Source organism: Wyeomyia smithii, chromosome 2, assembly GCF_029784165.1.
Source record: "Wyeomyia smithii strain HCP4-BCI-WySm-NY-G18 chromosome 2, ASM2978416v1, whole genome shotgun sequence".
Classification (NCBI taxonomy): Eukaryota; Metazoa; Arthropoda; class Insecta; order Diptera; family Culicidae; genus Wyeomyia; species Wyeomyia smithii.
Window position 1 is genome coordinate 247,077,155 of NC_073695.1, and position 12,042 is coordinate 247,089,196.

At 36.7% G+C, this 12,042-nt stretch overlaps 3 protein-coding genes across 5 annotated transcripts; 1 reads left to right on the top strand and 2 right to left on the bottom strand.

Moving 5' to 3' along the window:
- Positions 1–81: 81 nt before the first annotated feature.
- LOC129724298 (calcium channel flower) lies at positions 82–8,880 on the bottom strand. Of its 3 annotated transcripts, XM_055679051.1 has the most exons (6): positions 8,601–8,880; positions 8,308–8,428; positions 6,722–6,929; positions 6,556–6,663; positions 6,270–6,375; positions 82–1,902 (listed from the first exon to the last, which is right to left on the bottom strand). In XM_055679051.1, exons 1-6 carry the CDS (start codon positions 8,601–8,603, stop codon positions 1,849–1,851), a joined length of 600 nt encoding a protein of 199 aa, XP_055535026.1. In that variant the 5' UTR covers positions 8,604–8,880; the 3' UTR covers positions 82–1,848. The 3 variants fall into 3 exon arrangements, with proteins under 3 accessions (XP_055535026.1, XP_055535025.1, XP_055535027.1); XM_055679050.1 differs by lacking the exon at positions 6,270–6,375 and having other exon boundaries at positions 8,601–8,879; XM_055679052.1 differs by lacking the exon at positions 82–1,902 and having other exon boundaries at positions 5,861–6,375; positions 8,601–8,878.
- A 1,290-nt stretch (positions 8,881–10,170) lies between these two features.
- LOC129724300 (uncharacterized) lies at positions 10,171–11,030 on the top strand. Its single transcript, XM_055679055.1, has 3 exons — positions 10,171–10,328; positions 10,516–10,569; positions 10,800–11,030. The coding sequence occupies exons 1-3, from the start codon at positions 10,314–10,316 to the stop codon at positions 10,884–10,886; spliced, it is 156 nt and encodes a 51-aa protein (XP_055535030.1). The 5' UTR covers positions 10,171–10,313; the 3' UTR covers positions 10,887–11,030.
- LOC129724299 (ER membrane protein complex subunit 4) lies at positions 11,015–11,811 on the bottom strand. Its single transcript, XM_055679053.1, has 2 exons — positions 11,612–11,811; positions 11,015–11,558 (listed from the first exon to the last, which is right to left on the bottom strand). The coding sequence occupies exons 1-2, from the start codon at positions 11,665–11,667 to the stop codon at positions 11,090–11,092; spliced, it is 525 nt and encodes a 174-aa protein (XP_055535028.1). The 5' UTR covers positions 11,668–11,811; the 3' UTR covers positions 11,015–11,089.
- Between the last annotated feature and the right edge of the window lie 231 nt (positions 11,812–12,042).

A 12,042-nucleotide genomic window follows, 5' to 3' on the forward strand; every position in this document is an offset into this window, starting at 1 on the left:
AAGAGGAACCAACGACGAGAAATTTATCATTACTCCAATCACAATTTTCGAAAAAATAAACGAAAAAATAAATCACAAAGATTTCTCGCTGGTTCATGTTCCGTTTAGATGTTTATTATCGTTTCATACATTGTACACAATAAATATATTATGTAAATATAATATCTTTACATAATGATTTATTCTGCGCGTTTGCTTCTTTTTGCTTTGTCTTATTCTTTGTTTGCTTCACTTATTGAACTGTTACACACATGTATATAATAATAACTATAATAGCTTTCCAATGATTCCTATTGTAGACGTACGCTTGGTTTTTAGACATTATCTCTTTGCTTTTGGTTGATCAGTTTGCTTACAACTCTACGAAACATTTCTATTCACGGCGCTCAAACTACGGTGCAGTTCGGTACGTTCGTTCAATCTTCTATGTTTCCTCGTCTGTAGAGCCTACACTACAGCTTCAGCAGGGGCTACCTGACTGTGCTCAACAAACGGAGCAGCCGCGAATGGCCTCCGATATTGATGTTGCTAGTTAAAAAACGAAAAAGCAACGGAAAAGCGCATTAATGTCTACAATTCTTGAGTTGGATTGCAATTAGTTCTACAGCTTTCAATTGATACTGGGTTTGCTTTCTCGCAGTAATCTGCTTGTTTTCTTGCAGACCGTCGTTCTGCCCTAAAATTATATTTCCTAATTTATACTTTAATAGTAGTTCAATGAGCAAATGATATTTGGACAACGTCACGGCGTTTTGCCCTAAGATGGAATGGATGGAATATCCATTTCTAGATATTTTGGATAGCAGTTTGTCCTCATGGGAATACAATATAGAACTCATTGATATGTTGCTTTATAATGTCATAAATAGAACTATCTCGAACGTAACAAAACAATTATCCGTAGAAAAATCTGAGTGCATACGAGAATTAGGCAAATTAGGTCTTCCGAAATACGTTGCGTTAACGAGGAATGTTTGAATCGATCGAAAAGCAATAGAAACAGCAGTTTGAATTTTCAACTCAATTAGTTTACTTAAGCTTTGTCAATGCCAGTCTTAATTTAAATATATAATATTATTGATATTTATTACGAGAGTTTTATAATAATGCTTACTTCTCGTACACTAGTACTTGACCACTGTACATTGTCTTCAAATTAAGTTTTCAGCGAAAAAAAACTATCGACTATGAACATTAAAAAAACACGAACGTCTTTTCTCAATGTACTGGAGGTTAAGTGTAATAAATAGAGTTCGGCTAACTAAATTTGATATATCTCACAGTTTGACGATTAACAGCTCATTGGCCTAGCATAGATCCTTTTTCTGTCTGCTTCCTGAATATAATGTGTATTTACTGTGTTTCTAGCCAAGTAACAAAAAATGTACATAAATTTTGTAAAAAATGTACAACACATGTTGTATTTGATAATACAAGGTCTAATAGAGTTTATTCAATTAGACTATCAGTTAGTTTAGCTAATAAACAATATTATTAAGGATAATCGGATTAATTGCGTATCCATTGCTCTCACGGGAGCTGCAGCAAAAACTAACAAAACAGACCCTAATGCAACGGAGGACTTTGTAATTTAATATATGCTAGTTATTTTTCTTTTTACTTCGCCATTTTGGGAGAGTTAATTATTCTTGTTTTTGTTTTTGGAACGCGGCTTGGGGGCATTTCACGAAATCTTTTCCATCTTAGGCTACACTGTCGTACGGTGGAGGCATACTGTAAGCGATCGGTTGCACATTATTCACCAGTGTGGAGTTTTGCTTGCTGCTCTGAACGCCTCCGGCCTGTGCTAGGTTCACTGCTCCGCCGCTGCTACCACTTCTGCCCTGTTCAGCGGACGAGGCCGCCGCCGCCGCCGCTGCCCGCATTTCCGCAAATGACGCTCTGTGATGGAAACAAGTGTGGGTTATATAAGGTGTGAATTGCAGAAATGAGATTTCTAATGGATTTAGAAATCGGATAGAAAAATTAAGGACATTTGGCATGCAGCAAGAATAAAACTAAGCGACTTTTTCTAAACATTTACCAACAATATTTCAAAGGAACCATGACGTATCATACTCTAATAATATAAATATAAATTGAGTAAATTTCTGGTCCCAGTTATTGTCCTCCAATTTTAATGCCAATACTGAGAAAAAAATGGATTTTTTTTGTAATTTAGCTTTCGAAGGTTTTTTTTTGTGATGACGAAAACAAAATCAAAAATAAATGAATCTTCTAATTTCAATAAACGTTTTCATTTGATACATCAAATACATAGCATTGCCCATATAAATAAATCTTTTTTTTTTTTAAAGACGTTACTGCAGCTTCAAAAAGTAGGAGGGTGGTATTCAAGACACGACCGCATGACGTTGGACTACGGTATTCTTATATTCCATTAAAACAAATAATAGAGAGAATTGCAACTCTAGTATTTGCTGCAATTTTATCTAACAGTGCATTTCTGGATGCTGAGACGTTAAAACGTTATAAATAATAATATATACTAAAAGAATGGATATCTCTTATTTAATCGCTGTCATTTTATACATATTCAGATCAACCCTTTGTTTGCTGCACTACCAAGACAATCATTTAATTGAGCGAATTGGTAAAATTTTCCTATCTAAGCAAAAAGCAAACTTTACGAAACTATCTGAAATTGGAGCCCAGAACGATTCAACCGAAAATTTTAAATTTGAAAATTGTTTGACATTTAATCGATAAAACTCATGCTAGGTTAGTTCCAGCCCAGCATATAACTTCATGTATTTAAAAAAAAAAAAAAACGTTTGGTTCAATAACTCAATATAGCAAGAGCTCAATCACACGTTTTTCGGTAGTTGTTATCAAGGTTTGGGCGAGTGACAGGAAAATATCTTAACTTCTTCAGTTGTGATTTAGAGCATTTCTAATTGTTTTGTTATTTGTCACGATAGCGACAAGTTTGTTTCTTTCTCTGTGTGCGAGAAACAAAATCAAAACCGCGCACCGAGAAACAAAAACGAAAATTTAATGAATGCTCATTGAGAAAACTTGCAACTCTTTTTACCAATAACTTATGATACTCAAATAAACCCGTTTTGATCTAAATCAAATTTCTAGTAAATCAGTGTTGATCATTCATAGGTAGTAATTTTTCCTCGATGAATAAAGACTGGCTGAAGAAGTTAAAATCGCTGCTGTAAAATCAAATTCACAACTGTGTTCGTTAAGACGTTTTAATATTTTCAATGACAATAATAATCTTCGATAAACACCCGCTATAGTTATTCACACACATGCTATAACTATCTAAACACGCGTTAAAATTATTCATACACACGCTGTAGCTATAGCTATCCATACACACGCTATTCCTTTCCATACATCCGATACAACTATCTATACACACGCATAAGCTATCCAACCATGTGCTATTACTATCCATACATACGCTATAACTAATCATTACACACGCAGCAGCTATCCACACACAAGCTATAACTATCCGTACACACGCTGAAGATATACACGCAATAGCCATAATATGCTAGCCATACACACGCAACAGCGCCATCCCTATCATCGCAAATGTCATAGCAATACAGATGCACATACGCTATATGTGCACACTGCACACACACCCAACGATATCTGAATTGGATTACCGCTGGTGGGGTCCAACTCAGATCGAAGGAGCACCGAACTGAATGAAGAAATGCAGCTTCCCACTACCTCCGCCGCTGCTGCCTGATACCACCGCTCTGGTTCTGCTGCAGCTCAGTTTGGCCGCTGGAATCAGCCACCGCTGCTGATTATACAAGACCGGCCTGGTGGCCTTTCACTTGTTAACTGATAACTGCTATGAGACGACACAGGCTATTATATAGCCCAAAGCAAAAATCCATCCGCGAGCAAACAAGAAGCGAGCTTGTGATTGGTTGAATGTGCACGACTTTTAACACAACTTTTAACTAGTTTAGTATCGAAAACATATTTAAATTATTATATGACAATCTTGCGCAATATTTCCCCTATCAATCAAGCCATTGGTGTTTAGAATCTGTTCAGTGGTAATGATAAAAGAAGCATTTTAAAACGGTGTTGAAACACCTGTTGCAGCTACCGAAAGCGAGCTCGTTATTGGTTGAAAGCTGTGAGACTGTTTACAAAGTCAGATCGTTTGTATCCGTTAGTGTCGACTGTGCTTGTGAAGAGAGGTGGTGATTGGTTGCTCGGTATGATTTAGACAATCGATGTGATTTATCAATTTTTCAATAGTGTATCTCGAACAATAGGTTATTTTTGTTACATAAATTCAACCGTAAAAGAATTTCTGATCGGTTGATGCCAAAACCTCGAAATTCTGAAAAGAAATGACTGATATATAAGCGCTCAAAACCTGACCACTTTTCCCTGGTTTTCCCCGGTTGAATTACTAGATTTTCAAATTCAGGTGCCTAACTTCGATATAGACGTTAGTCCAACGTCAAAAACTTCGTACTGATAGGCAAAATGGCTGCACCGCGTTAAAAGGAGTGGACTAGCTGCTTATTGAGGTCGACTGTTCATTTGTTTCAGATGGCCGGTTAACGCTTGAAGCGGTTTTGAACATATTGATAAATTATTAGTTATACGCGTTTTACGCTACACAATTTTTGGGGTTTCCAAGGCAACTCAACACTGACATATTGAGTTGAGTAAACAAATCTTGGTTATGCAGAAAAAACATTAGATTACCTGAGTTTCAGAAGCATTTTTATTGAGAAACAAAACAAAACGTATAAAGAAATACACACATTACTTATTTAAAAAATAAAATGGTTTTTATCTCAGTGTTCATTTACTAATACTGAATCACGTTTGGTGACAATAAGTATCTGCCCGTTTTTAAGTATTTTAAAAAAATAAAATATGCAAGTTTTTTCCATGCATAAGCAAAAAAAAGTTTTATCTTTGAAAAACAAAAATCCATCGTAGAAATCTTGTTTTTCAGTTACCGCACAGAATTTGATTAAACAGTTAAAACACTCGGATAAAACTTCATGGCTTAAAAAAATTCGGAGTTGAAAAATATTGATAAAATCAAAAAATAATATTTTCGCACTAACAACAGCTTAGTGTGTCAATGCCAGTCTGTTGCGTAATATTCGTCCAACAAGTTCACTGATTGAGCAAACTGGTTGGTGGAAGCTTATACTGAATTTTTATCTGGAATTGAAATTGAGCTAGGTATGCCTTTCTATTAAAAAAAAAAAAAACAAACAAAGTGCTTTCGTCTGTTCTGCACGCTCAATACTCTTGCATTGGTTCATCCATGGAAAAAATACGGTTAAAAAAAACATTAAAAACTACACTAAACTCTATTTCGTCCTAAAACGAACCGAAAACGCTACAAAACAAACTACTACATCGAAAGAAGGGGGAGCTGAGAAGAAGCAATGGTAAACCTACATGTATTATTCCTAACGGGCAGTTTGAGTAAAACTTTTCGAACTTTATTCACTTAATTTTGCGCTAATGTTTTTTTTTTGTTACGTGTGTGTATGGTTTTTCAGGGTGTGTTAATATTGTTTTGCTTGCGCGCATGATTCGTCATTTTGTGGCGTTCTGTGTTTCGTGTTCATTTTTCTTCTTGTATGTTCAATTAAAACATTTCAACATTATTAATATTTTTAACACATCCGTAGATGTTTGTGTGTGAGTTCGTGATCGCTGTAACGTTCGTTCTAATTTTCTTTACAGTTAGTCACCAGATTCGCAGCTATTTCAGCAAATTGAAATTCGTTCGCTCGACCAGTAATGGCTTAACAAGTAATGAAATGTATGTTTTGGGTCTGTGTAGTTGCCTTAGTTAGTAATGATCGTGTTAGTACTACGCTTTCCTTTGGTTGGCGGTTTCTCGTGGGCTCGTTACTTCATATCCACTTATTTTCTGTTTGGTTAGAATGATTGCTTGCTACACCAGTGGGATGTTTTTACTTTAACGTTTTCTCTTACTGAAAACTCTAATGTTGCATGTTGTATTGTTGTAATGTTAGTCGATGCGTTTGAGCGATTTCCATTAGTTCATCATCTTCTTCATAATTTTCACAAAGTTTGTGTCCTGTTTAGAGGTGTATGTGTGTTTGGGCAGGAATAGAGTAAAACGTAGTGTAGTTCAAGTGTCTGAGTAGTTTTGTCGTGAGATTCAAAAATTCGAGCAATAACGCAATGCGATGCTTCTAATGGTTAGTTTGATTGGGGTTAGTCTAGAAACTAGCGATTTATGTTGGACGCCATACATCGGGATCCTCCATTAAGGTCGAGTGCTGATCAGTAGACGGTACGCCCTGTACCGGCGACATCGCATTAGGCGATGCCATCGCCGCCATATCCTCGCGTGTACCCCTGCGTAAATCCCGAATCAATTTGAACGGCGAGTTTTGTGAACATTTTTAATGATTGTTAGCATGAGAAGGAAGTAGAAATGAAATTGTTAAAAGAATGTTAATTTGGTACACATAAGTCGTTTAGGGTACCGTAAAAGGTGATGATCCTTGGTCTATTGTTTTACAGGATTGTACTTACTTTTTGCCCAGCGCCATCATTCCGTAGATCATTCCTGTGAGGAATATAAGACCACATCCGAATAAACTTCCCAAACCAAGGCATAGAATTACAGGTGGAATGGCGATTCTGTGAGAAAACATATTATGAATTCATTATTATTAGTTTTTTTTTCAGCGATACTTACACGCAGTAGAGGGCAGCTCGATTCCAGTAAGGCCGCTGGTCAGCCTTTTCCGCTACCTGTTGGACATAATCGATGAATATGAAGCAAAATGGTGCTTCTATGGCCAGGACCACAAAACCCGCCAATATCTGTAGGATACCGCCTACAAGACAGCCGATGTCTCCTAGTAGAATTCCAATACAGTTATATAGACCGAAAAGAACGGCGACTGAAAATGCAAACAATGGAAAAATATCAAAGTCAGGAATAGGTTTAAAATAATAATAGCTTTCAAAAAACTGCACGGAATGCCATAATCAATGGTCGTTGGCAAGAATATCCCCTTATATTCTTCTTATTACTGGCTTGTTTTCCTCGTTTACTCATGCAAGCTGGGTAGGAATGACTACTAGATTGAAAAAAATAAAAAGGATAACGATATTTCTGCTAGCATTATCATGTTCAACGATTTTCAACATATCTGACTTAGAACAGTAAATCATTAGAAAATAAAACTAAAGAGAGAATGATTAATTAATTTTCTTATCAACAGGTACAATACACACAAACTGTGCATTTTTGTAGTATGTGGCTCGCGACATTTCTAATTCGGATGCGCCTATTTAAAGTACGTAAGTGTCTGTAAAAAACGAACAAAATATTTTATCTTCATTCCGAATATCTGTTATTAAACATCAACCGACCGCGCGATGATTCATTCAATTCGTTCAGAAACAAACACATCCGTAATGAGATGAGTATTCTACCATATTCAACTGCCAGAAGCCTTATCTTATCAGGCTTTAGAAAAAAATTAAAACGGGTTCGAACGAAGCAGAGCGAAAAGCGGACAAACAGTAGACGTGAAAATCTGCATAAATTTAATTAACACTGTTTGTTCAATGTTGGTAACGTTAATTTCAATGACGTTGGTTGTAATCGATTAAACGACCATAACTTTCAACTTTCTTAATCAAGCATATTACATAATCTTTATCCCAATATTCATCTTGTTGAAAGATAACATTTCAATTTTCGAATGTTCACAAGAAAGGACACAATATGAAAAATGTGCCTTGTTTCAACAAGAAGCATGGTCTACAAAGAAACATTGCGGTGAATATTTCTACAAGTTTAACAAACAACTTCGATTTTACGTAGAATCATAAGTTTACTAGTAAATTGAAAACCTATACTGGCACCTACTGCACTAACCGGCAATAGAATCCGCACACTTAATGCAAATTGACCATTTGCAATTTGTTGTAATTATTGTCCTACTGCTCAATTTAAGCTTAACGCGATGCCTCTGTCAGTAGAACCAATTTGTCACTTGATGCAATAAAACATCATCAATTTGTAACGTTTTGACAGGACAGAGCGAACCTTGCTTGCCATGTCAGAGCAATGGATTTCCCTGCTCGATACATTCTTTATCCATTCTACTGGCGTGCCACATATACACTACACTTGGTACACTTTGGGTTCGTGCTTCGTCGTCATCTAGCCCCAATTTTGTTCTCATATTCAATTTTTCTTTCCTCGAATTCACCAGTACACTGACCCTCCCCGTTACCGGGATACACCGATACACGGTAAAAACTTACAGAATCCACCCACAATGCCGACCGCACGTCCGCCGTATTTCAGATGCCACGGTACATCATCCCTGGGTACGTTGTCCTGACCGGGACGGGCCATGAGGCCGGCGAGCCGCTCGGTAAAGGACTGTGGAAGAGAGAAACAAGATGCTGTATAATTAAATCATCCATTCTCCATGTTTGCCAAATCTACACACAACAAGCGAAAATCCTCCACCCCATCCTAACCCCCGTTCACACACAACCAACCAGCCATCCCAAGGGAAATTCAATGGAAGCAGAAATCGATCGACTCTTACCATTGCTTCTTACGGTGGTGCAGAGGGTAAAAATCAAATTCCGATCCCGTTTACAGGTTCTCCTGAATCTATTTTTGATTTCAGTTATCCTATTTTCACTAAACGTACTTTGATTTACTATTTCTGTTAAGGAGTGAAAAGAGATGCTTTTTAGTTAGGCAATGATAACCAGTTTTACAGCATAGCACAACGACGAAAGCACACAAAATACTGCTATCTGTACAGGTATCGCGAATATTATGCTGCGCTGTGGCTGTGAGCAAAGCGATGATGTTTCACAGTATTTTGCCGCTGTTGTGTTGGCAGCGAAAATCGATTGACAGTGACAGATGGAGGTTATTTTTTTTCACAGCGGACGATCGGACCAAAATCAATGACCATCAACTGCCGTCAATGGAGTAGACGTACCCTTCGAGATGAGTTTTTGATCATTTCGATTGCGATTGATAAAGCCAATTTCGATTCGATCTATGGACTTGTTAAAATCGTTTGCTCTACTCATCCCGTACAAATCTTATGGGAGAAGCTGTGCAATGAAGCGTGCAATACGCAACTCGGCAACTCCAAATGAATTGAATTTCTTTCGAATAGAGTTCATCGTTACTTGTTACATTAAGTTAATCAGGTAGAGCAACTACTTGTATCAAAGAACCAGAAAGTACACGAGTATAGCATGGTTATTATCGAATCGAACATTTGAATATGTTAATATTCTGATCTGTACTTTATGTATTTTAGTTGCTATAATATGCTGAGCAGGGACAAAAGGAGTTTTGAAACAGCTGGAGAATGTCTCAGTCATGCACATCAACTGTAGGCGTGCTTGCATCATAATCGATCCTTTGTTGAAACATACAATAAAAGTTTTTCTTTCCCAATTTTATTTTTTCTAGAAAAATTCTTATATGTAATTCTTATCCAAACACACTTCTTTGCAGCGCAAACTGAAACAACATAAGTTTTCTTCAGAACTAATTGGGTTGCTAGTAGGGTCCTAAAGTTTTACATCGTTTTCTGATTTGAGCTGAACGAGTGCAATTTTCTGAGCAAAACGTGATGTTTGAAAAATGTTTGTCGTTGTCCTTCGATTTTAAATGAATAATAAAAAACTGCTCGAAATGTCTTAAACGACAGTTCTCCCATATACCGTACATGGGCCAACTGTCATTCGAAATATTTAGAGTAGTTTTTGTTATTCTTCATTTAAAAATCGAAGAAAGACGATAAACATTTTTAAAAGATCACGTTTTGCACAGAAAACGCGGCTTTTTCAAATGATGTATAAAAACTGGCATAGCTTCAGGGCCCAAATACTTTTTTTAGATAATTCTACCCCCATAAAATCTTTAAAGAAACTACGTTGGCTTTTTTCGTTTATGGAAACGTGGGCACGTTTTTATATATTGCAAACATATTTTAATGTCATGACAAACTCCTTATCCCTGATTAGCCATTATTTTCCTTTTCTATTATGTTTTGAAAAACAACGATGAACATTTTTGAAAATCACTTTTTGCTCAAAACATTTGACAAACATTTTTCTCTCAGTGTAGGTATCGCTGGCTCCATGATAACAACAAACGCAGTACGCATCGACAGAGAGACTACCGGTAGAGCAAGAGAGACAAAAACTTCTCTCCAAAATATTTTTCTTTTCCCTGTCGTTCCAGTATTATAAAATCTGTCAAAGTGGATTCCTTCGGAGTTGCAGATATGATCAAATTTTTGGTAAGTGTGAAGTTTTGAGTTTTCCCCACTTTTTAGTCTAATTATATTAGTTTTTTTTTCGACAAGATGTTATGTTACATAACGCAGTCTGCAGAGTATATTGTTTGCAGCTATTTTTAAACCGAAATTATGTTGTCAAGTAAAAATGTTCTGTACTAGAAAAGTTTTTTTCCTCTCTGTATTCTAGTTAACCTTTGGAGCCGGGGTGTATACCGGGATATACATCACGCAAAATTTTGAGGTATGCAAACATATTTTCAAAATGTGGACATGAGTTATCAAAGCAATTAAGTATCATTTGATTTATAATCAACTAGACTGAAAAGTTTTTAGTCTATCAAGATACTAGGTTTATCAGTGAATAAAATGCAGATTCTCTAATCTTTGATTCAATATAGAAATTTCATTGCTTTGTTATCTTTCCTCTGCATTATAAAGAATCAGCATGATATATGTTATTTGTTGTTGCAGGTCCCCCGAGTTGACGAACCGGTGAAATTGTGGGACAAGACTTCGGAGAAGGTGAAAGATTTTCTAGATCAACACAAGAAACCGTGAGTGCGAAGACCAGATGAAGGCTAAGAACTAGATAAGATACTGTGTGCTGTGTCCTGCAAATGAGTTGAAGCTGCTGCGTTATTTGCGGAATGTTCTTTTGATTTACCTCAATAAATACGAGATTTTATTTTGATTTGAAGCAAATTTTTCGCTATACTGTCGTTAATGATGAAATATAAATTTTCTTAAAAAACACGATCTCACTAGAAAAGTGCCATACCGCCGCCCGAATATTCCAGCCTAGCCTGGGGTTCCACAAAGGCCAACCAATCCGAGGCGTGCGTTGGCAGTAATCCCATGCTGTGGCATTTGTAAAGTGCTAATCCGATGTTGACCAGATTACCCAAAAAGTACACGAACTTTTGTCCAGTTGCCTGTACCCCTTCGATTACCTTAAATGTAGCTCCAGTCGACAGGACAGCTTTGATCGGCCGAATGAACATCATGACCACCATCATAATTGGAAAAATGCTGATTGAGTTTCCGGACATGTACATTATGAGCAGATTCATCGGAAACTGCTTAATCGGTCCAAGGGCGATATCCCAGCTCTTTTTCAGGATTAGATGGCTCTGGTCGTTGTCACGAGCGACTTCGCTGTGTACCTGACCAGCCGACGGATTGAACCCCGGAGGTGAAGCAATATCCGAGCTGCTACGGGACCTGTTTGAACTAGAAATATATGTGATTGCTGGGAGCAGTCTACGAATTGAAAGTCTGCTCACCTATTCGTGAAATCCAGCTGCCATTTAAACTTTTTGTTTGCAATTTTCGTTGCCATTCTTTTAGTTTGATACTCGAGATAAAGAAAAACTAATAGTTTCTATTAAATTTAGATATTTTTCAGCAACCTCGTTCTCTTCTATTTTTTCTTTTCAACTAAAATGACATTAGCGAGTCTGCTGGTGAAAGAAACAACGTCAGTTCTGCGTCAAATGACAATTCCTCTACCACCCACTTTGAATGGGAGAAAAATTGTTTACATATTCTCTGATATGAGTTCTCTCTTTTTTCTGTTTTCTCTCCGCAATTTACGCTCTAAGCAGGGTTGCAACATTTAAATCTGTGTTTTCCCTTGAAAAAATCTGAGTATCTGTTTCTGGAACAAAATTATCTGTAAAAAAAATCTGTATTATTTAAACATAGAGAACTTTGT